Source organism: Zingiber officinale, chromosome 7A (genome assembly GCF_018446385.1).
Source record: "Zingiber officinale cultivar Zhangliang chromosome 7A, Zo_v1.1, whole genome shotgun sequence".
NCBI classification, from domain to species: domain Eukaryota; kingdom Viridiplantae; phylum Streptophyta; class Magnoliopsida; order Zingiberales; family Zingiberaceae; genus Zingiber; species Zingiber officinale.
In genome coordinates, this window is record NC_055998.1 from 51,753,012 (window position 1) to 51,780,768 (window position 27,757).

General features: G+C 34.5%; 1 protein-coding gene across 3 annotated transcripts; it reads right to left on the reverse strand.

The window, feature by feature from the left end:
* Positions 1-825: 825 nt before the first annotated feature.
* LOC122001400 (receptor-like cytosolic serine/threonine-protein kinase RBK1) lies at positions 826-27,757 on the reverse strand. Of its 3 annotated transcripts, none has more exons than XM_042556116.1 (11): positions 27,210-27,757; positions 26,025-26,161; positions 18,941-19,038; positions 13,207-13,565; positions 11,566-12,015; positions 11,302-11,462; positions 4,445-4,518; positions 4,203-4,347; positions 3,961-4,110; positions 3,167-3,250; positions 826-891 (listed from the first exon to the last, which is right to left on the reverse strand). In XM_042556116.1, exons 1-10 carry the CDS (start codon positions 27,508-27,510, stop codon positions 3,179-3,181), a joined length of 1,947 nt encoding a protein of 648 aa, XP_042412050.1. In that variant the 5' UTR covers positions 27,511-27,757; the 3' UTR covers positions 826-891; positions 3,167-3,178. The 3 variants fall into 3 exon arrangements, with proteins under 3 accessions (XP_042412050.1, XP_042412049.1, XP_042412051.1); XM_042556115.1 differs by lacking the exon at positions 826-891 and adding an exon at positions 1,260-1,596; XM_042556117.1 differs by lacking the exons at positions 826-891; positions 3,167-3,250 and having other exon boundaries at positions 3,964-4,106.

The following is a 27,757-nucleotide window of genomic DNA, read 5'->3' on the forward strand; positions in this document are numbered from 1 at the left end:
GATTCGAACCGATAATTCACCGCTAATGGGCAATTTATGGAGAGGATGAACTGGAACCAGGTCAGCGGATACCTGGCACGTTGACCCTGTTTCAGGTCTAAGTCGAGTCTATGGAAGGTCCGATTCTAGTTCCATGTCTGAGCCAGGTCAAGTTCCAGGTTTGGGTCGTGTCCGATTCAAGGCTAGGTCCAAGTCGGGCCAAGCCCAATTCAGACCCAACCCGAGGTTAGACCTAATCCTTGGATGATCGACCCAACCCCACAGAAATATCCCACTGATTAGTAGGATAAATCGAGAAATACTCACAACAGGTGACCCATCAACCCAGCATTCTTAAGTCAACTATTCATCAAGGAAAATTCATTTATTAATTCACCGAAACTGGAACTCGATCCTTAGATGTTTAGGAAACTGAAACGATACCCTGCAGCTGCACCATTACCTAGGAGTTTACATTGTGAATCTTCTGGTGGTAAAAGATAAAATCGTCATCTTAGCGACCTCTCCGGGACGACCCACACTCTGAAATAGGGCAAATCATGGAGGCTTATTAGCATTAGCCAAACAACTTTCCTAGACAGGGGCAATTTCATTGAGTTTTTTTTAGGGGGGATAATATAAGTGTTCAGCTCTTCAAATCAATTAATTATGGAGATGATTAATCTAATTCCACAGAAATTTTTTATCGACTACCAAAATAAATTAAAAAACGTTCACAAAATTCCATCTAAGCAACCAACATTCTTAGAATTATCGTCTCACTCGTAGAAAACTCCTACATTGTTAGTCTTCGTTCCTTATGGTGATTCTCCGTTCCTTGTGGTAGTATCCCCTAATCGACAGCACAGCACCGATGCTTTATTTTTTCTTTAGAACTAGAATTTGAGGAGCCTGACAATGTTAATTTGCATTACGAACTGTTGTTTGATCAAGCTGATCTAGAAAGATGATAAATATAAGTGTTGTCAAAATAAAAACAAAACAACAAATTGAAGGTGAGCAATCAATGTGAGCATGACATGAAGTGGGATTAGTATGAATGAGCTGTGTAATTGAAGTTTAGTGCAATTTTAAATGGCAAATAATCATTTAATAATAATAAGTACACTAAATCCAAAAGATTAATAAATTGTTCAATGCAGAATCCATATCTCAGTTTCCACCAAAACAACATATTAACATTGAGCACTGAAGCTTATGTGAGTGAAAACAAGTGAAATATCAGATTGTAAAGAAAAAACGTTTAGTGCACGAAACTCTTACTAATAATAGGTCCTGAGAAAGGATCTATTACATAGCTTTATCCTACTATACAAGAATTTACTTTAGGTCACAATAATTTTATCATTATGCTAAAGTTCCCCTTTATCAAACTTATAAACAAATACTCCATTTTTGTTACGTGGAAAGAACAATTGAAGCCACCCACCCTCATTTAATAAATCGACAATAACTATGAGTAAATGGAAGGCAACAATATCAATTCCCTAACAATCCTTCCAGTGCAATGAATGTGGACGGAACAAATCACATCAATAACAAAAGTGAATGCTTGTGTAATTCATACATTCATCATTGGTCTATCCAATTGCTAGCCTGGTAAGATGAAAGCAAGTTGAGCCAAATCAGGATGTGCCCACAAAATATTCTGATAAGAATTTTAGTGCATCAAGGGGAATTGATATGAATTTGATACTTTTATAAGTTTGAGTAGGCAAAGTTCATAAAGTGATATATGAATAGGGATGAACTATAACGCATGGGGAAAAGTATTTAACAGAAGAAATGCAAAGTCGACTGTCATGTAAATAATTTAAAAACAAAAATCTCATGTTATAATTTGCAACAATTTCATTATTATCAATAGGCCAAATAACTAAGATAACGAGTCAGAAGTGAAAAAATAAGCAACAGCAGTTTTGTTGTTTTCTATAGAGTTAATTTTCATCTCCTTAATCAAAGTGAATATTTTGTAGTTTTCTTTCATTTATATTGAAGCCATTATTAAGAAACCAACATGCACAAACGAATGTGCTACCTTGAATATGTATAAACAGTGCTATTCTTGGAATCTTGCAAGTCCTTACGTCTTTTGTTGATATCAAATGAGATTTTGACTAAATCGAATGCATGATATCTAAATTTTACATTTTACGACATATGAATGAGTACTGTTGTAGCAACTCATAAAAACACGGTCTATTGTTTTTCAACATCTGGCTGTGATTTTTCTTTTTTATCTTTATTCAGCTAAAAAACTAGCATAATAATTGGAAATTCTGTTCTAAATGACCCGGACAGTTAGGTTTACAGCTTACCCTGGGAAAAAAAAAAGGGAGAAAGAAAGGAGGTGAGAAAAGGTTGGGAAAAAACTGATTGCTTAGGAGGGGAAGAGCTAATATGACAGAACCAATTGATTTGTGTATTGGATTACAAATAAGGAGAGATCACAGGTATGGTACAAAACCAACAATTAACTCTCAAGATGGAAGTAATCCCATAGATGTTGTATCTATGCCTGTTCAAAATGCAATCATAGTATTCATTCTTATGGGAATGATAAGGAAAAACAAGAAGGGAAAATGTCTGAAAGAAATGCATTTATCAAACAGCCCTCTCCCCTTGCCCATTCAGCATTGCATCTAACCCTGAACTCTACTGACTTCTGATGGCCTTCATCCCCTACCCTCCAGACTAACCTCTGTTGCCACTACCTTCATTGACCTACCTCCGATCTTGTTCTCACACCCACTTCCTCAGATTGGACATGAGCTCACCCCAATCCAGTTTGCTGCATCCAGATATCTTTGCACCAACCTAACTCTGACCCACTCACTGCCTACCATGCCCTTGCCCCCATGCAACATAATTTCGCTTGCTCGTCATTGATTGCTAGCAAAGGAGAGCCATCGGAGGAAAGGTGTCTCTTTCTCCACCAAAGACATTTGCTTCCATCGCAAATAGAGTGAAAGTGTATGGGTCATTGATGGCAACATATCATTTCCTAGTATGGCACCAGCTATGGATCCTGGTAGAGTTATGGTTTTCCATTTTCCTCAAAAAAAACGTATTATCATGAACATAGATGACAATGAGCACATTTCTTTGACGAAAGGATATTGATAGTCTAAATGGTCTACAGGCATATGTGGCACTGAGGTATCACCATGAATGATCATCATTTTGTATAGTATGGGACAAACTGCTGTGCTAAGTCTCGGACATGGCCTTCTTCGAGAAGATGAACAACCTGTTCCAGTAAAAGTAAGTTAGTGGAGCAACTCAAAATAAACTATTTGAAGATGAGCAACTCAAATTCCTCAAAAGCCAAAGTTTCCATAATTCAATAACCACTAAGGATTAATGCAAAAGGTCATCAGATATTACATCAAAAATACATAGGTTCATGAAATAGCGAATGCATAAAGATCATGTTGTTCGATAAACATATACAGGTATATCCGCTTAATCTTGACATCACAATCAATAATGGATTCTAGATCTCATTTGCACACTTAATCCAAACACGGTTGAAATTCTTCTCTCGTAAGGTCAAATTATTTCTGTAGGAGGAAGATGGAGTAATATTGAAAGGCAGTTATTTGATGCAATGTGAATGTAACAACAGTTTTAGACATTGTTCACCAATTACTTTCCTTAACATGCCCTATTGAGATAAAGATTGTTGGCTTTAATACAGTAAGATGGACTTGGGATTAACGTATCCGATCAAAAATTATATTCATAACAAACATAATATTTGAGAGGTGACTTCAATTATTGTTAATATGATAGTCATAACATAATCTTTGATGCTTTTTTTTAAAAGATATGCATGAAACAACCAATGAATTCAGTAGATTAAACAAAAATCTGAGACACAATGAAACCATCTATCAAAGGGAAGTACTTATCTTGTGTTTCATAAAACAAAATAACAAAAAGGATCTGTATACAAACCTCTCCCACAGATGGACGCATTTCAGGATTTCTCCTAACACAGAGAAATGCTGCTCTAGCCACACGATATAACTCATAAGTGTCATAAGATTCTCCAAGGACAGGATCAATAAGATCATGAAGTGCAAGATTTTCAACTAACGGTTCTGCCTACAATTACCAAAGAATAGAGTTACATGCACAGGATCTTTTAGAATCTGATAAGCAACACAATAATTTAAATAAAGATATAAAGCTCATACCCATTGCAATATATGCTGGGAATGCCCACTGTCTTCATCAATTACCGGACGTCCAGATATCAGCTGAAAAAGAAGTACTCCGAATGAGTAAACATCAGTCCTTACTGAGACAATACCAAATTCAGCATACTCAGGTGCAAGATACCTGCAAAATATCAGAAAGTTATTCACATCCAAAAAAAGTTCAAAGATGTCCATAGAAATATTAAATTAGCGAACCATAAGAGACAGAAGATTCCTACCCAGAAGTTCCTAGAACTTGTGTTTGGAATGAATCATTATTAGATTTCCATTTAGCAAGACCAAAATCCCCAAGCTGTTCAAAAAGCACTTTTTATCATATTGTGTTGTGAAAAAATATGAATAAATGTGATATCTCATACACAAATGAAGAAAGCTAGGTAAAAGAAAAAAAAAATTAAAGCACAACAATGGGGGTACAATTCAAGCTTTTGTAGGAATCACGTGAACTTAATACTCTTGCTTTAATATGACACTCTCAAAAGGTTAAATTGCACCAAAGAAATAAGGTGAAAAAAATGTGATTTAAGGTTTAGAGTAGCGTTTTGAAGTTCCAGACTCCAGCTAGAATACTATAGTTTCGCTCAAGGTTTAAAACCTTGGTCATGTCGGAGTTTCAATCGTTGACTAGAACGATATAGTTTTGGTACCTTATCATATCGTGTCAATAAAGTTTTGATACTTATAATGAAATTATTAATAATAACATAATTAATTTTATTTAATATACATAATTTTTAATTAACTTTTTATTATAACTAATTATTTACTTAGTAATTATTTAAATATATACTGTAATATATATTTGTTGCATATCAAATGAGGAAGTAGAAGATCAAAAAAGACTTGGTTAGCAACAATAAAATAAGATAAAATTTATTTAAGTATAGATGATAATATAGTAGGCGATAGAGCTCACGGTATAAAAGGATCCATATAGCCGACCCCACCTAGTAGGATAAGGCATGGTTGTTGTTGTTGTTGTTAATATATATTTGTTCTTTTATTCATCATTGTCGATTAATTTAATTATCTTAGTTTTAAAATTAAAAATGTTTGTAATCATTAGTTTTGATTTTTAGCTTTAGTTATATTTCTTCCATTTCACAACAATTTACACTTAAAATCTATTCGATAAAAAGAAAAAAGGCAGCCTGGTGCACGAAGCTCTAGCCATGCGGGGTCCCGGGGAATGATCCATTGTACATAGTCTTATCCTGCTTTTTGCAAGAGATTATTTTTAGGATTCGAACCAGTGGCCTTTTGGTTATAAAGCACCAACTTAAAATCTATTCAATATAAAACCTAAATAAAAAACTCTTGGATGCATGCAATGAAATAATTTAAAACTTATTATTTAATTTTAATTTGATTTTATTTCTTCCATATTAGATTAATGAAAAATAAAAAATTCATAATTTTTCAAATTTTAGGATTACAAAATTATATTTTACATTTAAGATAAATTTTAAATTTTATAACTAAATTTATTAAATTTTACAAGTATGAAATTTCTAAAAATTAAATATATGAAACTCAGTTTAAACTTGAATGAATTAAATTTAAAAGTTTTAGATTGAAGAATGTTTGTTTGATAAAGTCACATCAAAATTTGAAATAAAGACTTTTAAAAAAAATAATTTTATGTTATGAGTTCACAATCACAATATAATATTTTAATAAAATAAATTTAAAATTATGGAAAAAAAAATATTTATAAAATGTAATTAAATAATTTTTCAATTAATCAAAGTGATGTGTAAAATCCAGGTTATTTGCTGATGTTCAAATCAAAATTGAGAGAATACATAAAGGAGAGGACAAGAACCTAGACATTTAAATTTTTGTTTAAAGTTTTTTTTAGATAACTAATTAAGTTAAATCAAACAAATATTTGAAATTTTATAGTCGAGTGGAAGTTGATTTAGGGTTAAATAAAGATATTCAAGTAGATATGGTGATTAGAATTAAATGGATCCAAATTGAACTTGATTTGCATTTATTTTGGTCTATTTTAAAATTAAGCCAAATTTATATATAGGAAAATCAAGTTCGGCTGTATTTAATAAAGTTGGTTGTATTTTCATAATGTTATGAATTATATATTTTTCAAGTATCTAAATGGTCGCAACTTGCCCACCCTTGCTGTCCATTATCGAAATGGACGTCTACCATAGCTACCGCACCCTAACCCCTGGAACGCCCACTATGCTCACCGCAGTCATCCCTTTCATCGTCCTCCATCACTTCTCTTACTAATTTCTTTCCCTTCTGGTTCTCTCTCCCCTCAATCTTTCTTTTTTATTTCTCTGTCTCTAAGCTTTCGTCTAATGCCAATTATTTCGCTTTTGCCTAATGTTGAGCATTTCGTGTGTGGGTAGTCAGGCAGTGTAGGTAGGTGGGTGGCGTGGGTAGGCTAGAGGTGTGAGTAAGCGAGCAGAATAGTAAATTCCGCCTGTGATGACTTGCATAAATCGAAACTTGAAACGTTGATTTCGCTACTATCTTGTGTTGACATAGCACACTTTCAAGTATCTAGTTTTATGTAATTCCTTCCACTTACATTGTCTACCTCTCAAAAGTATAACAACTGCAAAGTCATTATTTTGAAAAGCAAGTAATAAAAATATAACAAGTCTATCAACTAATTTTATACCTTAGTAACACCAGAATGAGTGTCATAGATTGAATGAGAAAATTTTTTGTAATATTTTTGTGAGATTAATTCCACAATATTCTAAAATTGAAATTAATTAATGCTCTCAAGACATCTAATATTCGAATCTCCATATATACATCAGTACATGCCAATAAATTACTAGGAGTTGGACTTATATCATACAATTAGAGCAGAAACAAGTGGGGTACAAATCATAGATACATCTCGGTTTCTTTGGCTATAGTGTTACTCGTGTTTGTTGCTTCTGGAGCTCCATTTGGTGCTCACCCCTCTTCCCTTTCCCTCTCTTTTTATAATATTTCATCTCCGCATGAATGACAATCAAAGGATGAGCTGCGAGAATATAATCCTATCTTGATTTGTACTACCACTGAAACTCTATGGACATGAGTGACACAGTGACATTTACTTAGACTTGACCACGGTTCGAAACCGACGGTTCGGAACCGCCGGTTCGACGGTTCCAAACAGGTCGACCCTTAACCTTAACCGCCCAAGACGGTTATGGTTCACGGTTCGGAACCGCCGGTTCACGGTTCGGAACCGCCTGTTCACGGTTCGGTTCACGGTTCGTCACGGCTTGCCACGGTTCAAGATTATTATGTTAAACAAATTAAACATTAAAAATTAAACATTAAAAATTAAAAATTAAAATTTATTGGAAAAAGAGCTTGCACTTATTTAAATTGCCTACGTATCCCTTTAGGGGAATCAAAGCCCACGTAGTTCTTTTACATTTTTATCCTTTTATATTTTCACTCATTACCATTTCCTGTTCCTGTCGTATTTGTTCCTTCAGTATCAAAATCTTCAACTTCGTCATCTGAAAGTTGCATTCCTTGGATTCTTTTCTCCGCTCTGGTCCAATCGTCCAGTAATGCTTGGGCTTCCAACGAGTCGGGAGACAAAGTTGATCGTCGTTCATCTAATATGTTACCGCCGGCACTGAACGTCTGCTCCACAGCAACAGTTGACACTGGACAAGCTAAAATTTCTTTTGCGATCACGGAGAGAACGGGAAAGCTTTGAGCCTTCTGTGACTAGGGATGTCAATTCGGGTGGGTCGGGTCGGGTTGGGTCGGGTTGAGTTTTTTTTTTTTTAACCCAACCCGAACCCGAGTTCAACCCAAAACACCTCAACCCGAACCCGACCCATATAACCCGAAAATCCGATTCAAAACGACTTTTTTGGACTATTTTCCCTATAATTCTTCACTTTTATCTCAATACTCCATCATTATCATACAAACATGATATTAATATACATAAAAACATCTAAATTTTTAAAATAAAATTTGATTTAACCCCAAAAAAACCCACAAAATCCTATATTTAAGTCAACCCGGGTCAACCCGAACCCGACCCGACCCAACCCAAAACTTTTTTACTCTTTAACCCTCCAACCCGAACCCGACCCGAACCCGAAAATGCCCAACCTGAACCTGATTTTTTTCGGGTCAACTCGGGTTGGGTCGTCGGGTCGGGTTCATTTTTGGCACCCCTATCTGTGACCACCACTTTAAGATATCGAAGTTTTCGCTATCTGCTTCATTAAAATCAAAAGAAGTCATAAAATAATTCTCAAGTTTCTGTGTGGAACTTGAGGATCCTCGTGGACGTTTTGTCCGTTCTTTTAATAAGAGTTGTGCTTTTGTAAGTTTTAAATTGCTACTAGTAGTTTGTTGTATTTCAGAAATATTAATTTGTGTTCCATATTTTGCATAATATTGATTATAAATATCATATAAATAAATTCTAACATTATATATAATATTAACTGGATCAGGGGAAGAAAAATATTTAATTGGAATTAAAGCGTCATAATATAAAGTTAACATTTCTTGTAAAACTTCTAATTTAAATCTAGGATCTAAAGCAAATGCAATTAAATAAATTTCAAGAATTAAATAAAAATATTTTTCCCATTTAGTTTTCATAACTAAGATGCAAGGAGATAAAGATTCATTATCAATATATTCATTTAAAACTAATACTATATTAGAAAAATTTTCTAAAACTAATTGAGCAGTGGGATAATAAACATCGGAAAGTTGTTCGGTTGCATCATTAAATACTTTTAAAATTTCACAAATACTACTACAAATATTCCATTGTTGTGAAAATAAATATATATTAGTATTAGTGTTTTGTGCAAAAAATGAACATAATAATTCTTTATATTAAAATGAATCTTGTAATAATTGGTATGTTGAATTCCAACGTGTTGGTACATCACGTGGAAATTTTTTAGGTCTCATCCCATTAATTTTACAAAACCTACCCCATTGTTTCATTATAGATGGATGAGACCATAAATAAGAAATTGCAATTCTAATTGGTTTAATATAACTTTCTAAAATTTTTAAACCATTTTGAACACGTAAATTTAAAACATGGTATACACAAGGAATATGAAAAAATAAACCTCCAATAATAGATTGACAAACAAATTTTAGATCATCTATACAAGCGGTATTGGAACTAGCATTATCTAATGATATTGAAAATATTTTATGAGTTAAACCATATTCTTCTAAAATTAAACATAATAATTGTGCGATATTATGAGCATTATGTGATTCATCAAAAACTCTATAAGCTAATAATCTTTTTTGGAAGTTCCAAGAGTTATCGATCCAATGGCAAGTCACACCCATATACGAATGTGTTTGCCAATGATCACTCCAAATATCGGAACATAAAGAAACTTTATTATCTAATTTACTAAATTCATCAATTAAATTTTTTTTTCCTTGTTTTACTAATTTTTTAATTGTACGAGTAAGTGTAGTCCTAGGAACACATTAGCACATGGATTAAGAGATTCTTTACAAAAATCTTCAAATGTGCATTTAGATCCAAAACTAAAAGAAAGATGTTCTATGGAAATAAATTTAGCTAATAATTCTCTTAATTTATTATCCGAATATAAAAATAAACCGGAATCGGTACTACCGCTAATTGAAGAAAATCTTGATAATTGTGTTTGAAAACAGCCGAGTCCATATTCCGTCGGGTGCTTCGTTTCTACATGTCGTTTCAACGACCCATAGCCGCCGCCGGCTTTGAATTTATAGGAAGCATTGCAGTGCTTACATTTTGCACGCATTTCTCCCGACGGAAGAGTAACCTTCTCAAAATGTTTAGTGAAAATAGAAGACTTTAGAGGAGGAAGTTCCCGAACCTTAGAAGTAATTGCATCGGTACTTCCCTGTGTTTCGGGTGTCGGATTCGGAAGATGCTCGATCTCATCATCGGTGGATTGAATGTTGGGGTCCTCCCGCGGATTCATTATTTGCTTTCCCTTCCGAGCTCAAGATGATGCACCTCCGCGGCCTCCTTCCATTGTAATTGAAAATTGAAAACGAAAGCGTGTAGAGTCTAGAGATTAGAGAATACGAAAATGAGATTAAGAGTAGAGAAGATGTGTGTAAAAAATGTTGAAATGAGCTTTCTATTTATAGAGTTTTGATAGTAACGAACACTAAATCATAGCCATTGATCAAAAAACGGTCAAATGATCCTAACCGTTGAAAAAAAATACCCAAAAAACCCTCCCAACGGCTACGAACCGTCGGTTAACCAGCGGTTCCAACGGCTATGAGCCGCCGGTTAACCGGCGGTTCAAGCCGTTTAAGAAAAAAAAAAATTATCGACTGAACCGGCGGTTCAACCCGCCGGTTAACCGACGGTTCGTCGGTTTTACGACGGTTCGTCGGTTTTACGACGGTTCGTCGGTTTTACGACGGTTCGTCGGTTTTACGACGGTTCGTCGGTTTTACAGCGAATGAACCGGAACCGGCCCGGCAAGTTGCCAGGCCGGTTCCAGTTCGACCCGGCGAACCGGGTCAACGATCAACCAGCCCGTTGACCCGGTTATGGGCCCGGTTACGGGCCCGGGCCGGGTCCGGCCCGGGGTCGGGTCTACATTTACTCATACCACACTATCAATATCAATTGGTGATTGGGATGATTCATTGATTGTGTCAATCAATACTGATTGACATGTGAAATCTCATCACACTGATGTTGGACATAATATGGAGAATTTCATTAATTTAGTGCACTGTGCAAGACTTACGCATGAGACCAAGCAAAACTTTCTTGCTAATTGAACCTATAGAGTTGTGAGTTAGTTTATATCTCACGATAGATAATAAAGTTCATTGTCATGTGATTCTCCTTAGCATGTATCATTCTTAGGAGTAAAATCAAATACTACAATGGATTCCACAATTCCTAAAATTAATTGTACTATAGCATCATAAATTATCCTATCACCTAACCAGTTGCCTCATGTAGTTTCCAGTCTCTTATTTCATAGAAAACCAAAATTCATCATCTGAAATAGTAATGCTGAAGCAGAAACCAACGGATATGAATGCTAAAAAAAATTACCATGGGAACAAAATCATGTGTAAGCAGAACATTGCTTGGTCGCAAATCTCTATGAATAATTGGACCACCACGGCATTCTTCATGCAGAAAACGAAGACCTTTTGCTATTCCCAAAGCAATAGCATGTCTACGATCCCATTCAAGAAGCTCAGCAGATTCATCTACATAATCCACAAAAAAGTTCATTCAACATTATAGCAGCCAAACCAGAAAATATTTGACACTTGTTGATTCCAATATGACAGCAATAGGTCTACTACTTACTAAAAAGATGCCAATGAAGAGACTTGTTGCAGATATATTCATAAACTAAGATATTATGTTTCTCCTTGCAACAATAACCCAAAAGCATCACAATATTCCTATGTCTTGCAAAGCTTAGAACATGCACTTCAGAAAAGAATTCATTGTATCCTTGGGTGCTTTGATCTTTTCGTACTTTTGCTGCAATAAACTGGTCATCTTTAAGTTGGCCTTTGTATACAAAACCAAATCCACCTTCTCCCAATAAATTATCTTTTGAAAAATCGTTAGTTGCATCCTGAATCTCTGAAAATTGGAACTTCATAGATTCCTTGATATAAAGTATTGACCTTAGTCCACAAGCAGCACAAAGAATTGGCTTTTCAGAGGAATCATACTGCAAAACTAAATCATTATTGCCCTCCAGGACCTGCTTACCAGACAGATTTCTTTGTTCTTTAAAACATACCCCTGGAAAGGACAATGATCATGGAAAACTAAGATAAAAGGAATTTCCTGCTGATAGAAATCGTTCTTAATGTGATTAGATCACAGAAAAGTCATTTTCTGTCAACTTCAGATCACTAAAAGCTTATAATACTTGGAGAATAGAATTCATAGTTGCTACATACTAGAGGATAGAATACATATATATTCAATTCAGTTAAACAATTACTAAAGCTGCAAACCACGGGCAAGGGGAACTTTCCATCACCACAAACAGTTAACAATGAAAGACATCCTTGTAGAGACTTCAAAAGATGAATCAGATGTTCAGATTGTTCATAGTAGCTAGCATCTCCAGTACAATACTTATTCACATTAACTCATTGATGCTATCCAAACTTTCAATTATTTCAATTGTTATGACAAATTTAGCTATCAAATTTTGGTGTTGGTTTTCCAAAACTGCTTATTACATATATAATTTAACTTTCTATACAAGATCAATATAGAATGCTAGTGGCATAGGGACAACTAAAGATATACTATTAGCATTTTCCTTTTTCCACTTTTTCCAATTTTTCCAAAATAACCCAAGATTGGAATCTAGTTCAATATTGGTATCAAAAGTTGTTAGTTTTACCTAAACTAGTTATGATCTCTTCTTCACTGAACATATATCTGTGAGGACGTGAATGCATGTGCATGCCAGGGTAACTCTAACAGAAATGAAGATCACAGCTCTGAAAGGTATGTGGATGGTTGCTTGTAAAATTCCATGTTCAACTGAGCACAAATAAATCCAGTAGCATCAACCCAGACCCAGAAAAGGGGTAAAAGAAGTGCAAGTATGAACTTTATAGCTGGAGCTGTAAAGTATAAACTATCAACATGAAAATAGAAGGCATATATTAAGAAAAAGGCTAAATACTCCACGAGGAAAAACCACCTCTAGATTACAATTGTCAAGATTACCATGGATGCAAAATGCATAATTCATGGACCTTCATGAAAATAAGACCAACCTATAAGATCCTTGTGCACAAGGAAATTTAATATTTGATGTCATTTCCACTTTGGCAACAAGCATATATACGCACATGCTATATATATATATATACACACACACACACACACAAAGAAAAGGCATATAGACACAAATTATGTAGGAAAAGAAGAGAAATGCCTTCTCTCCCTCTGATATTGCAATTTTCTTACCTGAAGTGGCAACTCCATCAAATGCCATTATACTAGAGTCCTCGAACCTTGATTTGGATGATGATAGCATGCTCAGCTTAAAGGTATTGGAGTAATCTTGGGAAGTTATAGAAGAATAATAATCTGAAAAAGACACCAAAGAGCGCACATTGGCTTCACCTATGTTCTTGTCATCTTCCTCCATGTTTGAACTGGGTTGAACACTTCTGGAGACAGAAAATAGCTTCTGCTCTACTGTTTCTTTACTTGAAGCATTTGTAACAAATGGTTTTGGCACAGCAACAAATAGATTATCAGAAACAGATGCGACTTTGCAGGTTATGTGTTTCATATAAAATTTCATGTCCCTCCGCAAGTGCCTTTCAACATGTATATCATTATTAAGCACTTCACACCACGCATCAGTACCATAAAATCATATATGTCTTTGCATCTATACAATTAGCACAAGGAAAAAAGCAGACAAAAAAATGAGAAGAATGTAGCAGTTTGAATGTGCAAAATCCATGGATACAGGGAAATCTTATGCTGGAAAAAGTATACTCATTTATCCTAGCATGGACAATTTTCAACACATTAATTTGGCAGATTTAGCAATTAGCACAAGTAAACGGATACAAGCTCTCAAAATCCTCAAACTTATGTGATGCTAACTCCACATCAAGGCTCAAGTCTCCTTTCATTACCTAAATAATGTGGATAATATGAGTCCCAAGATTGGATGGCAAAAAAAAAGGAAGGCTTGTGTTAGGCCTTAACAACAGGCACAAAACTATATCAATAACCTAATGTATATCTACTGTACATGGATCTTAACCAAATTTATTGTGACTCTAGGTTGTTACCCTAAGTGGCAGAGGTGTCTTCACCATAGTTGTCAAAATCAGTATCTGTATTGGGACTGGATGGTCAAAAAATCTAAGTATTGATTGGATTGGTTGGTAGGAGAAGTGAAATCAAAATTGATGAAGTCTTAAATAATTATGATATAAAACATGACAATTAGTCATAATTAGAGTCATAGTAAGGATAATATTTTTCTCTCATGAGATAACATAATAACACAATACAATTAATGAAATAGTATATTTAATTAATTAGATTAATGGAATTACCAGTGATTTCATATTACTGATATTATTAGGTTAACAATATTGTATTATCATTATTTAATGAGATGGAAAGGAATTCTGAAATAGACTTAACCTGATCATACTTGACATCTCTAGAGGAACAATGAGATCAAGATGTTAATGAAACTTCTAAATAAAGGGAACATCTACAGACTACTGTAAAAGGATTAATAGCCTATCTTGCTCACTTATTCCATATCTTGCACTTTCCTTCATGGAAAGCAAATGTCCTGTAAACCATTATCCCTACTCCTGTGTGGCTGACTGGTTGTCTAACTATTTGTTTAACTGGCACGACATGCAATGGATGAACTGGCAGGCGAAAGACTGCATATGTCTACAGAACCAGTTTACTATTGAGAAGCAAAAGTTGACTCAGAACTAGCACTTAAAATAAAAGGAGGGGCTTACCTTATGACTCTACCCTTAGCATTATTAATAGTGAGCATGATATCAGCTTTCACTAGATTGTAACCATATTCTAGACATATCAAACATTATTGTATTGTTAACTAAATGTATGTCTTTAGATTATTGGAAGGGGGGTCTTGGCGCAACAATCAAGTTATTGCTGTGTGACCTAGAGGTCATGGGTTCGAGTCTCGGAAACAACCTCTTGTAAAGCAGAATAAGGCTGCGTACAGACTCTTCCCCAAGACCCGCATTGGCAAGAGTTTTGTTCACCGAGATGCCCTTTTATGTCTTTAGCTTATTGATGGAGAGAAAATAAAGCATGAATAATTAAAAATATACTAATAAATTCTGTTGCATTATCAATAGAGTAATAAACAATATCATATATTAATATGTTGTTTACTAAAATAGATTATTATTGTTTAATATTTCATATTATTGGGTTTAGTTGAAAATGGACTTTGAGGCAATACTGGTCTATAAAGCCATTTATCAATATTGAATGAAGAAGAGATAGATAAGCTGATTCATCGACATAGTGGTAGATCACTTGAAACAATAAAGATTATTCTAAATTCACAGGAGCAACAAGGACCATATCAATGTACTGTATGCCTTAACTAATATTTAGGCAAAATAGAGACAGTTCGCTAGATTGGTTGACTTTTTTAATTCAATTTCGTTTGATAAAATTTCTTCCTATTGCATCATTTTCATTCATTTTGATTTAATGAGCTTTCAATCAATTTAATATATTTTCCAGTGGAGTTAATCTATTTCTAGATAATTTCTTCAAATTTTTTACTTTCTTTAAACTATGGATCTAATATGAGATATTGATCTCAAGAAAAATTGGGTCAGACTTTGCTAATATTGATGCAACTTAGGCAAGCCATATCAGTATCAACTGATTCTTTTTTATCAATTATGGTTTTTCTTCATTCTCCATTCAGTTTCCCAATATGCAAAGAATGACTTATTAGTAAGGATATAGTCCTACATAGAGTTTGAAGGAGGAATAAGAATTGTGTATTTGACCCTAAATAGTTAAGATTTATAGTTTATTTGTGGTCCTTTGGGTACATGTTTAGGACTAATACAACCTAGCCCCAAAAAATGGCCCATAAACATTGAAAACCGTGAACCATCAAGCAAAATATTGATACACAATAGAGTATAGACATCTTGACAGTACAAACTCCCCCACAATTCAATATGGAATTATATTGGAGTCTCGCATAGGAATCTCTTGGATTGTAAATTCTTTGTTGTTTCCTTGTAGCTGTTTATGGGTAAAGTTAAAGCAGAAGGAATTTGACAATATTGTCAGATGCCTATAATATAGCTTTTTCTATTTCATTTGGTAAATGATATGGTTATAAAGCAAATGGGCTCACAGAGGAGTGACTTGGTCAAACTATTCTATCCAACTGGACATACAAAAAAATCAACTTTGCAGCTTTAGAGAAGATGGCTCCAAACCAATCTAATCATGGCAGAAGCAAGATGTGAACCAAACATGGTGAAAAGAACCTAGATAAAGAGGTCAAAGAAATTAAGTAACTCCATTCCAGCAAAAGAAGTAGCTGAGTAGAAATCTTGTTAATTTATTTATCTACTTTATCCTTTTTCAATTTATCTACCTGGTAGTTTCCTGTTTTAAGAAACAAAAATATCAGTCTATATAGTTATAATATACCAGATGTTTATCCACCCTGCACTGACATTTATCAAAGGATACATTATTTAAGATACATTACTATTAATTGGGAGTTGAGATCCGCTGTTTCCATGGGAAGTCAAATTTTTATGTTGTGCTGCACTTCTAGGTGAAACAGAAAATAAAAATTTTCACAATTCATGGAAACTAACCAAAGCAATTTGGCTAACATTTAAAGCAAATTCATCTTTGCTATTGAATAATATGATTATTGTGATAAACAAGCCATGTTGGAGTTTTGGTACAATAAGATTTTATATCATATTGTATCATGCAAATACCATTTTAATATTTATTTAATTAAACTATTAATAATAATATGATTAATTTTATTTAGTATAAGTTGTAAATTTTAATTAACTTTTTATTATAATTAATTATTTACTAAATAATGAATTAAATTACTAAGACATGTTTATTCTTGTGCTTATATTTGTTGATTAATTTTATCATCTAAGAATTTAGAGCTAAAAATACTTGCAACAAATTAAGATTTATTTTAAGATTTAGCCACATATAAATTGTGTACTTTTTTATAATGATTTGCACTTACAATCTATTTTGCCGGAAAAACGCTAAAATATTAAACAAGAAAATAGGACCTCCCTTGCTACTCTATAAACTAAAGCATGTGTCGCTTTCAAATTCTGCACATTGAAGCAATTTTAAATTTGGAGACTCGAGACGTTTTCATTGTTGAAGATGTAATTGTCATTTTAAAATGAATGTATATTTTTATAAGTTTATATAATTATATTTAAAATTTGTTCATGAGCATTTAATACAAATTTTGAGCATTAAATAAAAACTAAATAAAATTTTTTAATACACTGAAATAATTCAAAATCCTTAGTTTTAATTTGGTTTTGTTTCTTATACATAACTACCATTATTAGAGTGGACAAAAATAGAGAGATCTATGATTTTTCAAATTTTGGGATGTAAAATATGTTTTAGGTTAAAATTAGATTTTAAATTTTGTAATTAAATTTATTTAATTTTATAAGTATAAAATCTCTAAAAACCTAAACCTTGAACTCAACTCAATCAAAATTGAAAATTATGAATGCAAGTTTTTTTCAATAAGATAATATTCAAATTTTTTAAAAAAAAATTATACATTTAAATTGAACTAAATAAATATTTTATAAACAAAAATTGATCCTATCAGTGCCCATCTATTGCAATAATCATTTATCTTCATTGATATTCTACTGAAATAATTTAAAATTACTAAAAGAAAAATAGATAAATTACTTTTTTTAACTTAATCAAATCAATGTGTCTAATCCTAATCAAAACTGAGAGAAGATTCAAAAGAGGAGAACAAGCTCAAGACAATCTAACTAAACCCTAGTTTTCCCATTGTTTGCTTGCACAAATCTCTCATCTCTACTGGCCTCAAAAAAGTTAGAATATGAAGGGAAAAAAACTTCATTGATGTTAAATATCAAATTTTATCCTATTTAAATTTTTATATTTTAATTATTTTCAAAAAGTTTGTAGATGACTAATTAAACCAACAACCAAGTCCTATCCCACTAGGTGGGGTTGGTGGATTAGTAGTAATTTTAGTAGGTTAAAAATTAATTTTAAATCCCCTCTCTTGCTTTCCACATACTCCTCTCCTCCTATTCCTTTCACTTGTCAATTGACACATACCCCTTGCTAGTCACCCACCGCTCTTTCCACTCTCTCTCCATGGTACTCTTCTTTCAAAATTTTCAAGTACTTTCTCTCCCCTGCCCTCCCTTCTTTCCCTTGGTCTCTCTTCTCTCCCTATCTCGCTCCCTCTTTATTGTGTGACACACCGATGCTCCGATACTAACGAAGACTCGCATGTAAAAGTACATCCATACGACCAGCATGGGTTAGCACTTCAAGCATTGGGATTCACATTTTATTTTCTAAAGAAGTGAAATGTCCATATTCAATATTTATTTATGATTGTTGAAGCAGATAAACATTTTGCAATTAATGTGTTTTAATTGAATACATAAACAAGAATGTGAAATGGATTATTCTTAACAAAAACAATTAAAGAGCTATCTGAATTCCACACATTTTTATGTAAGCTTCATGAACATGAACATGAACATGAACTTGAAAACCTCATCTATAAATGAAATCACATCTAAAAATTTAAAAGCATCAGATACACACACACACACACACACACACATATATACCATTAAGTTTGCTATATTTTTAGATGAAATCAATTGTCAGACGCGCAGGCACATGGATCAAAGACTTTTCTGTCTAAAACAACTTGGCTATTGTTGAAGTAAAATGTGGAGGACTTGGTCTAACGTGCATTTACAAATTTGAATCAGATTTTGGCTCAATATAGAACTTCTGTACTTAGTAGTAGCTATTCACAGTAAACCATATCCATAAACTCCCTATTGGTACCATGGCACAACAAAATTTAGAATCAAAACAATCAGAAGCAGAAGAACAGTACCTATCAAGGATAAGCCAGGCAGGTTTATTATTAAGAACTTCCTGAAGAACCACAATTTTGGCTGGTGTTCCAGCGGTTATTTTGATATTGATGCTAACCTAGCACAAGAAGCAACAGTATATATAAAGAGACAATCAGTAGATTATTGAATTCTTTAAAAGCATATTCAAAGTGTCTAAGGTTGCCTTGTAGAAAAATATATGCAAGGATCAGAATTTTAAGAGTGGAATAAATTAGTAAGTTCAATTGGATAAACTATTCAGTATTGACAAAGGAAAAGGTTCAACTCAGAAACCAGGTAAGAATGGAAAATCTTGCTGTTATAAATAAAGATACAATGGCATCAATTAATTCTTAAGAAGCACTTGTATATATCCCAACTCTTTGAGTAAAGCTACATGAATTGCATTCTGCCTATGAATTCTTGGGTGATTTAGATCGATTATGTTTCATCATCATCATCTCATATTTGTCCCAACTATTTGAAGCACTTCTAATTAATATGAAATTATTTGATACTTCTAAGTCATATCTTTAATTCTAATCTAATTGATTCAATTCAACTATTTAACATATTGATTATTGTCGTATTACACCTTTAACTCTGATTGATTCAATTCAACAATATAACATGTTGATTATTGTTGAGGTTAAATTTTCTTTTTTTTTTTTGGACCGTCATGATTTCTAACAAATTATGTACACATGTAAATTGAAAAAACGAAGAAAAAAAACATTGGTTCAAGATCCTATGGGACCAATACAAGATTGGATAACCATCACAAAGTATATTGGATATGCATCTTGAAGAATCAAACACCACCATACACGAACCAAAAGCATCAAGTATATATCAAAAAGATTAGGAAAGAACCTTAATTAATTAATATAAATATATGCAAAAGTGAGGTTGTTGATTGCTACAACAAAATAAGGAGAAATTCTCTAAATTTGTAATCCCTATGATGATGAGATTATAATCTCCGATCGCCCATGGCAAGCAGACAAAATAAGGAAATAAATATTTTCATCAATTCACATCCCTTAGTTAAGAGAGGAAATTATAGATTGAGACTCTATAAAAAGAGTCCATGGGATCAGATGAAGGAAAGAAGGGATGGCACCATGCCGTAGTCATGTAAAAATATTTAAGCCTCTTCATGAAGAAAAGAAAAGGAGGCACCAAACCAAGCACCAAGGTTGTCAAAAAAACTAATCCTGGAAGACTCCTCCAAAAACAAACCTTCATGAAGAACAATAACGAAAGAGGAGTACCAATACCTTGCCAAAATCCACCCAAAACTCTACAACAAAGAAGGAAGCTTCCTAAGGCTCAAGAAGAATCTTCAAGGTAAGAGCAAACAAAGAGAGGAAGGGAGATGCTTTGAGTGCTCTTCTTCATTCCTGGAGAAGACTAAGATATCATCAATATAAACAGCAATAAAATCACCTGTCCTCTTGAAATAATTATCCATCTTCCTCTGGAATATTGCGGGTGCATTTTTCAGCCCAAATGGCATAACAAACTATTCATATAACCCATCAGGTACCCAGAAGGTGGTCCACTCTATGGATTCGGGGTGCATTGCCACTTGGTGAAACCCGTTTTTCAAATCAAATTTAGAGTAAATGGAGTTGTGGCTTACCTTTTGAAGTATAGCATTTATACCGGTAAGCTGTATTGATTTTTGTTTGTAAGATAATTTAACCTCTTATAATTGAATATCATTCGTTCTTTTCCTTTTGTTTACTTTCCTGTCTCAGGATCTACTGTTGTTCCTGAATTGACTATGATGGCAGTGGTCCAATGCCTGCTTGTACTTGGCCGGATTACTCCAATATTTAATAGTGACTGTATATGCTTTGAAAATGCTTCCTTCTGCTTGGGTGTAAGATGCTTTAACGGCCTACCTTCGATGATAAAGTTTGGATTTTTAATATCCACATAACATAAGATTTTATTCTTGGACCAGTGTTGAAGGGGGTTTTCCCCAATAAAACCTTGGTCCTTTAATTCTTTGAGTAATGGCCCAAACTGTTCTGTAAAATTTTGAGAGGAGTTTCCAATCGAATAAGAAATAATTTCTTTGATTTGAATATACTCATTTTCTTCAAGGTCCAATTCTTCAATTGCTACTGCAGTATTAGCCGTGGGGAGTGTATTTATAACAGTTAAATTTTTATAAAAGGTAACTACATTACCTTCCATACTAACTCCGTCGTTCATGGCTCGTATGAAATTATAGCCTATAATCATCTGGATCTTGTCTCCTAATGTCATTGGAAAACTGTATATATAAGAGATCCTTAAATTATTATCCCCTATTGTCATTCGCCCTTGTTTCATCTTGAACTTTGCCGTTTGTTGGGAATTTATACCACTAAAATGGATTATAAATGTATTTTCTTCAAGAGCCTTTTCAAGTATTGACCTCTGGTCCACGCAACAGATTGTTGCTCCTGTGTCCAATATAGCCCGTAATAGAAATTTTGGAATTCCCGGGATATCTATCTCTACTTGGAGATTGTAAAGCATATTTTTAATAAGGCATGGGCCTTGCCCTTCTGCTGCTGATATTTTTTTAGTTCTTTATGTGTATAGCATATTTGCTGCTTCTTGTTCATCTTCAGAACTTCTTTCTTTATTTAGGGTAATAAAGTCTTTTTCAAGCTCCTTTTCCATTAGAAGCCCTTTATAGAATGTGACCTCGTCTTGAAGTCTTTTGATTTTTGCCTCACACCAGAGAATATACTTTTGTTGTTCCTGTAGTAAACGGTTAGGAAAGAATGGAGTTGAAGAAGCTGGTGCTATAGGTACCTTTTTGTTAAAATAATATGGCCCGCATAAGTTACACGAGGTAACAAGGCATTTGGAACAGTGAATTCTCGCCCGCTTAATAGTTTCCATCATGCACCCTGTGCATTTTGTTGGTTGTGGCAGGAAGATATCTTCATTAGACTGCCAGTCATGTTGGCATTGGAATTGCTCATCTGTAACTTTTATCTTTTGCCGGTAGCCACCGTCAACCTGTCCTAACATATAGATATTTTCATTTATAGTTACAGTTTGGACAGACCTGATGAGATCACTATTATCTTCTTCTCCTTCAGAGATGCTAAATATAACATCGCTTTGCTCTTCTCCTTCTTGGACGGACAAGATATCACAGTCATCAGGGATTTCGAGTTGCTCAAACATGGCTACTCTTTTTGAACTTTTTTTGTCGTTGGGACATTCCCTAGCAAAATAACCCTCTTGGCCGCATAAATAACACTTGCATTTCTTATTTTTCAGAAGGTGCTTCCTCTTTTCTATGCGAGCGTGTGTATCATGGGGCTTACCTTTGTAGGTATGACTTCTTCGTACACTATATTTCTTCTGCCCTTGTCCCTTGTAGTACCCAGGGATGAGAATTTGACTGCAGAAAGATAAGTCCTTTAGTGATCTTTTGAATGCAGCATCTCTGCATTCTTGCTCCAGAAATTTATAAGCAAATAAGACTCTAGGGATTACACCTATAGTAAGTCCTGCATACTTTTCATCAAAGGCAGCCTTAATTCTTTTTCCAAGGTCACCTGGCATCTTAAATCAGAATTTCTCTGATAATTCTGATCCTGTGTATAATCTCCCAGATTTTGATGCTAGCCTCATATAGTCATTCATATACTGAATAATATTCTTCATGTTGTCACAAGATAATTTTTCGAGACTTCTATAAGCATCATCTTGTATTGCGGTGGATCCTTGTGTTGGGTCTTCTGAAGAAAATACCCGACGCATTTGGAAAATTATGTTCTGAGTACTTCTTCTTCCTTCTCCTGCTTGTATTAGTGCAACATATTCCTCAGGATACATCATGCGCCATTGGATCCAGACTAATTTTTCAATCTCGCCTAAGAGATTTTCTATATATTCTATTTTATCACTAGAGTTAGTGATCCCTTGGGCTGCCACATGATTTAGGGTTATTGACTCCCATCTTGAGAAAACATCATGGAAGAGGTCGAGCTGTTCAGGAATCACAAAGATAGCTCCCCCTTGTTGTTGGGCAGAGGGGAGCGTCCATAGTTCATTATTTACTCCTCCTCATAGCCTGCTATTAGTTTTTTTATGAAAGGTAGGTTGTATTGGCTGAGAAGTCCCTAGATCTTGGGCTGCTGGTGGGTATCCGAGGGGCCCATGGCTGTGTCTTGCGATGGTCTATACGGAGATACCACAGTACTTGTGGAGTATATTTGTTGTTGTTCAGGGAGTACTGTTGTTGCTAATTCCCTTAGAATTGGGTACTCGAGTTCGTGACCTACCGCTAGTAATTGGGTTTTATCCCCACCACCTTCTGCGAATGGATTTAGCCACTCATCATCATCTGGATATTCATCCCAGATGGTTGAAGTGATTGGTTGTGATGAAAGTTCTGCAAGATATTGGATGTAAGATAAATCATCATCTTCGTCTATAGGATTTTCTAGGGCAGGGCCTATGGACTAGAGTACAGTGGCCCCTGGGCTTGTATCTCCTGCATAGTCTAACCCCAGATTTTTCTGTAGATGCCAGATGAGAGTTTCTTCTTCCGCAAATGCAGAGATTATTTGTTTTTCTTTTGGTAGAAAAATATCCCAATTGGTTTGTGTCTGGTGGTGTGCGGCTGTTTTTGGGATGGTGATGCTTCATCCGTTGAGCCGAATCCTTGATTGCCTCTTGTTGTATCAGAAAGGGATGGAGCGATATAAATATCAGGGTATATAATCTTTTCGAAAATAATTTATGCAACAAACATCCCCTGAAAGACACAACTTGTTTGTCAGAGTGATTAAATACTAGGATTTTTATTTCACCTCTATAATCAGAATCAATCACTCCTGCTCCCACATCAAGGCCAAGTTTCCATGTGGCACTTGATCTTGTTGCTATTCGGCCATACGTTCCCCAGGGAATTTCCAGGCTTAGTCCTGTAGATATCAGGGCTCGCCCTCTGAGCTCTATGATACAATCCGCGTCGGCAGATAAATCAAATCCTACAACGCCTGAGGACTTTGTCTCGGGTTTTGTAGCTGTATTAGAAAGTAAGTGTACCAAGACGAATGGAAATTCTTCTTGGCGTGCTCAAGTTAGGGATTTGTTCTTGCTGCAGTATAATTAGTAAAACTTAAAGAAATTCTTCCATCAATTAAATTGAGGCTATTTACCTCTTATGGTTGTAAAGGTATATTTACTTGGGTGGGTCTTATTACCCAATCAAGTCCTTGGAGTGCATTAGTAGAATACCTTCGTCCAGGAAGGGCTCTTACTCCATGACTTATTAGATAATCAACAACTCCGTTAATGGAGTATTCAAAACCAACGTTGGGGGTATTAGATAAGCGTCCAACCATACCCCTTGTTATTAATAAATTGGCTTCACTGTTTCGCCATTGATCATACCCTCTGGTAAGAATGGTTATTTGGATGTTTCTAAAGAAGTCTCCGATAGTCATCATCATATCAGGGATTACATAGACCATTTGGCTTCCTCTTGTAAAATCAGTTTCCATTGTTGCCAGAATTGATTGATCTCCAAGCCATCTGTTGTCTCGAAAGACTATGAGCGTCATGACTCCTTCTTCTTGGCGATGTAATGTTTGAATTCTAACCTGGAGGATGTCAATGTGTATAAATTGCATTTGACTCTTTTGGAGCTGATTAAAGCTTTCCTCCTGTATAAACGGTCTGTCTAGTTGGTTAGAATTTATGACAAGTATAGGTTCTTCTGACCTGTGCATGTACACTCTATGGTGTATGTTGTCTCGTCTCGAATGGTAAAGGACTTATACAGGAATAATTGATGCTCTTTCTTGCATGGAAATCTGAAGTTGTACTTGAGGTTCAAGCTGCTGCTCAAGCGTATATACTGGGGTGCTTCCTCCAGTTAGTCTTCTGCTTATCCTTCGGACTGCCCTTTGTGCATTATGCAAACGCCTTTGATTTTGTCTGTATTCTCTAATTTGGTCTTCGAATAAAGGGGTCGGGTTTGGAGTTTGCATGGTTTGAGTTCTTGTAGTCATTTAAGCTTATGTTGTTCTTACTTGAGAATCTGATAGGGATCTTTAAAGACTAGAAGTTTTCCTAGCTTTTCTTTAGGTTTTTCGATTTGTCGGAGGGAGAGATTTTGGAGTTTTTCAATAAGATCTTCAGGTAAAGGTGCAGGACTCTTATTTGCAAGGAGTTTTCGAAGGTCAGTATGGATGTTTTCAAGAGTTTCTGCTATTTGGGTAAGGATCTGAAGTTGGGTGTTATTTTGTTTGATAATACAAGCAAGGGAACTTGAGTTAGATTATATTATATTGTATAGTATTTTTAAATATTATATTTTGTAGAAAAAGAAAGCTTAATATATAAATTTTTGAATAAAAACACATAATTATGATGGTTTGCAGTATTAAATAATATTATTCATGTATCTATCTGTATTTTATAAACTTAAACAAACAAATACTACCTATATTACAATATTATTGAATATAATTTATTATTTCTATGTAAAAGAATTATATTATTGTAATATTAAATAATATTTACATAGAATTACAATACAATGCAAAAAAATTATTTTATATAGTGTTTATAATATTTTTGTATTTAAGTTTGACCTGTATTTTCTCTATTTAATTATTTTTAATATATAATGATATACTATTCCTATAATATAATAATATTATTATATTATAAATTAGTAATATAATAGTATTCACAAATCATATTTATGTTATGTTATATGTGTTGTATTGTATTTTCAATTTTTCATGAACCAAACATGCCCTTACTTCCTCAAGCTTATCTCTGAATTTCAAGCTATGAATTTAGTATATATAAGCTCCCCATCAATTAGGACAACAATAACATACAACATAAAGATATTTTCTTAGCTAGTAAATTCATTTAGTATCAGTATATACTGAAATAATAGGGCATAAATATGTAAAGACAATCACAGTGAAAAATTAGAATGTGAAAATAAATGAAGTGCAGAAACTTCATCTTCTCAGAAGCTCTATAAATAAAAAGGATAAAAGTAAATCAGCTCATAACAGATAAGGAAAGTCTTACTGCTTCATTTTTGCATTTCTCAACACTTTCTTGAAGCATGCTTTCATATTTATCAAGCTTCCTCCAGACTTCCTCTTCAAGAGCCCGAGAACTTGTCCCACCAAATGAATCAGTGCATGCTTTTGTTTGATATCCCACTGATACAGAAATATAATGATCATGAGATAACACACACTAAAGCATGCCAAATTACAAGTTCCACTTCTTCTGTACTTATATTGACCATCAAATCAAATTGCAAACATCAGATAACAATAAAATGTTGTAATTTTTCACACACTCCACTTTGTTGCATAAATAGGTATTATATCGCAATGTGAACCAATTATTCCTGCAAAACTTATGATGGATAATTAGTTCGGAGTTTGGAGATGATAAAGCCAATGATTCACAATTATTTCATACAATCAACAATTATTCAATCAGTATCTGATTCTACTGATTACAGTAATTTTCCTAGATTTATTTTTTCAGAAATCAGGCACAGTAAATGTTTGTCAAAACTGTAAATTAAAATGCTAAACTGAAAACTCTTGAGTCATGAGAAACATGAGCTAATTCGACAATAGATTTGTTAGCAAGCACTAGAAGCTAGAACATAGGTCACCAAAATTTATGATGACTATAAGATAAAGTGTATAGTCATTTTACAGGCTTTATCAAACATATTTTCTATTCATTTTACCATCATTACCACAATTAACCAATGTTACATAGTTGTCTTATAAAATTTGCGTATAGCATAGTACCTGAGCCATATTAACAATGGTGATGGGTATAACAGAGACGCTAGTGAAGAAGATACTAGTGGTGCTAACTATGAGCAGTAGTGGCGGTGGTGGTAGAAATTGCAGTTTACATGTATATACCAAGCAATGGGAGGAAACAACATAGTCCATGTTTATACCATGCAATGCCAGTAGGAGGCACTTGTGAGAAATTACTTCTACACCAAAGCAGCTTTTGAAAGGAAGGAGAGTGAGAGTTGAGGGAAGGGAAGGGAAGGGATGAGTAGCTAAATTTAGGGAAGGGAGGGAAAAAAGGTTACTTTCTTCTCAGTGTTGACAGTTGGAAATAAAATTGGATGCTATTCACACAATTTTCTAGCCGTCACTAATTTTCTCTCAAAGAAAACAAGATCATGCAAATATAAAAAAACGTTGGGAAATTTGAACGAAATCTCACTGGGGTTGGTGACCATGTGGAGGACGCCGAGGACGATCAGGGTGTTTCGGCCGCAGAGAATGTCGCCTCTCATGCGAATGGCGTTCACCGTCAGGCGCATCTCGACCTCGTTATGCTCCCTCGTGGCGTCGCAGGCCAAGATAACAACTTTGGAAGAAGACGCGAAGGAGGAGGAGGAGGCGTAGCGGCTCTCTAACTCCATCTTCCGCAGCAACGAGTAAGCCGACCCCTTCTTCCTTTCCCTCTCCTCCTCCTTCACGCTTCCACCGCTCTGACTCTGTACCAACTGAAGGTCCTCCATCAAAATCTAAATCAACAAATTGGCAGATTGGCAGAGAGTGCCGCCTCCTCCAGCTCCACCTACTCCCCAGCATCTGGTGTCGATCGGTCTTAAGGCGTTGGATATGCATGGCATATTGGAGAATGATTCAGAGGATAACGCATATACTGAACATATTCTTTCAGAGGGTTTGGAAGGAACTGGAGAAGGTTGATGGCTGTCTGCCGGCGGAGAAAGCGGAGACGAAAGAGAAAGACACGCGATGAGG

Excerpts from the sequence above, each read along its gene's own strand:
- LOC122001400 (XM_042556116.1), bottom strand. The coding sequence starts at position 27,510 with ATGGAGGACCTTCAGTTGGTACAGAGTCAGAGCGGTGGAAGCGTGAAG. Across the intron at positions 26,162-27,209 it reads CCACATGGTCACCAACCCCA|TGGGATATCAAACAAAAGCA; the intron begins GTGAGATTTCGT and ends TTTCTGTATCAG. Across the intron at positions 3,251-3,960 it reads TGCGTCCATCTGTGGGAGAG|GTTGTTCATCTTCTCGAAGA; the intron begins GTTTGTATACAG and ends TTACTGGAACAG.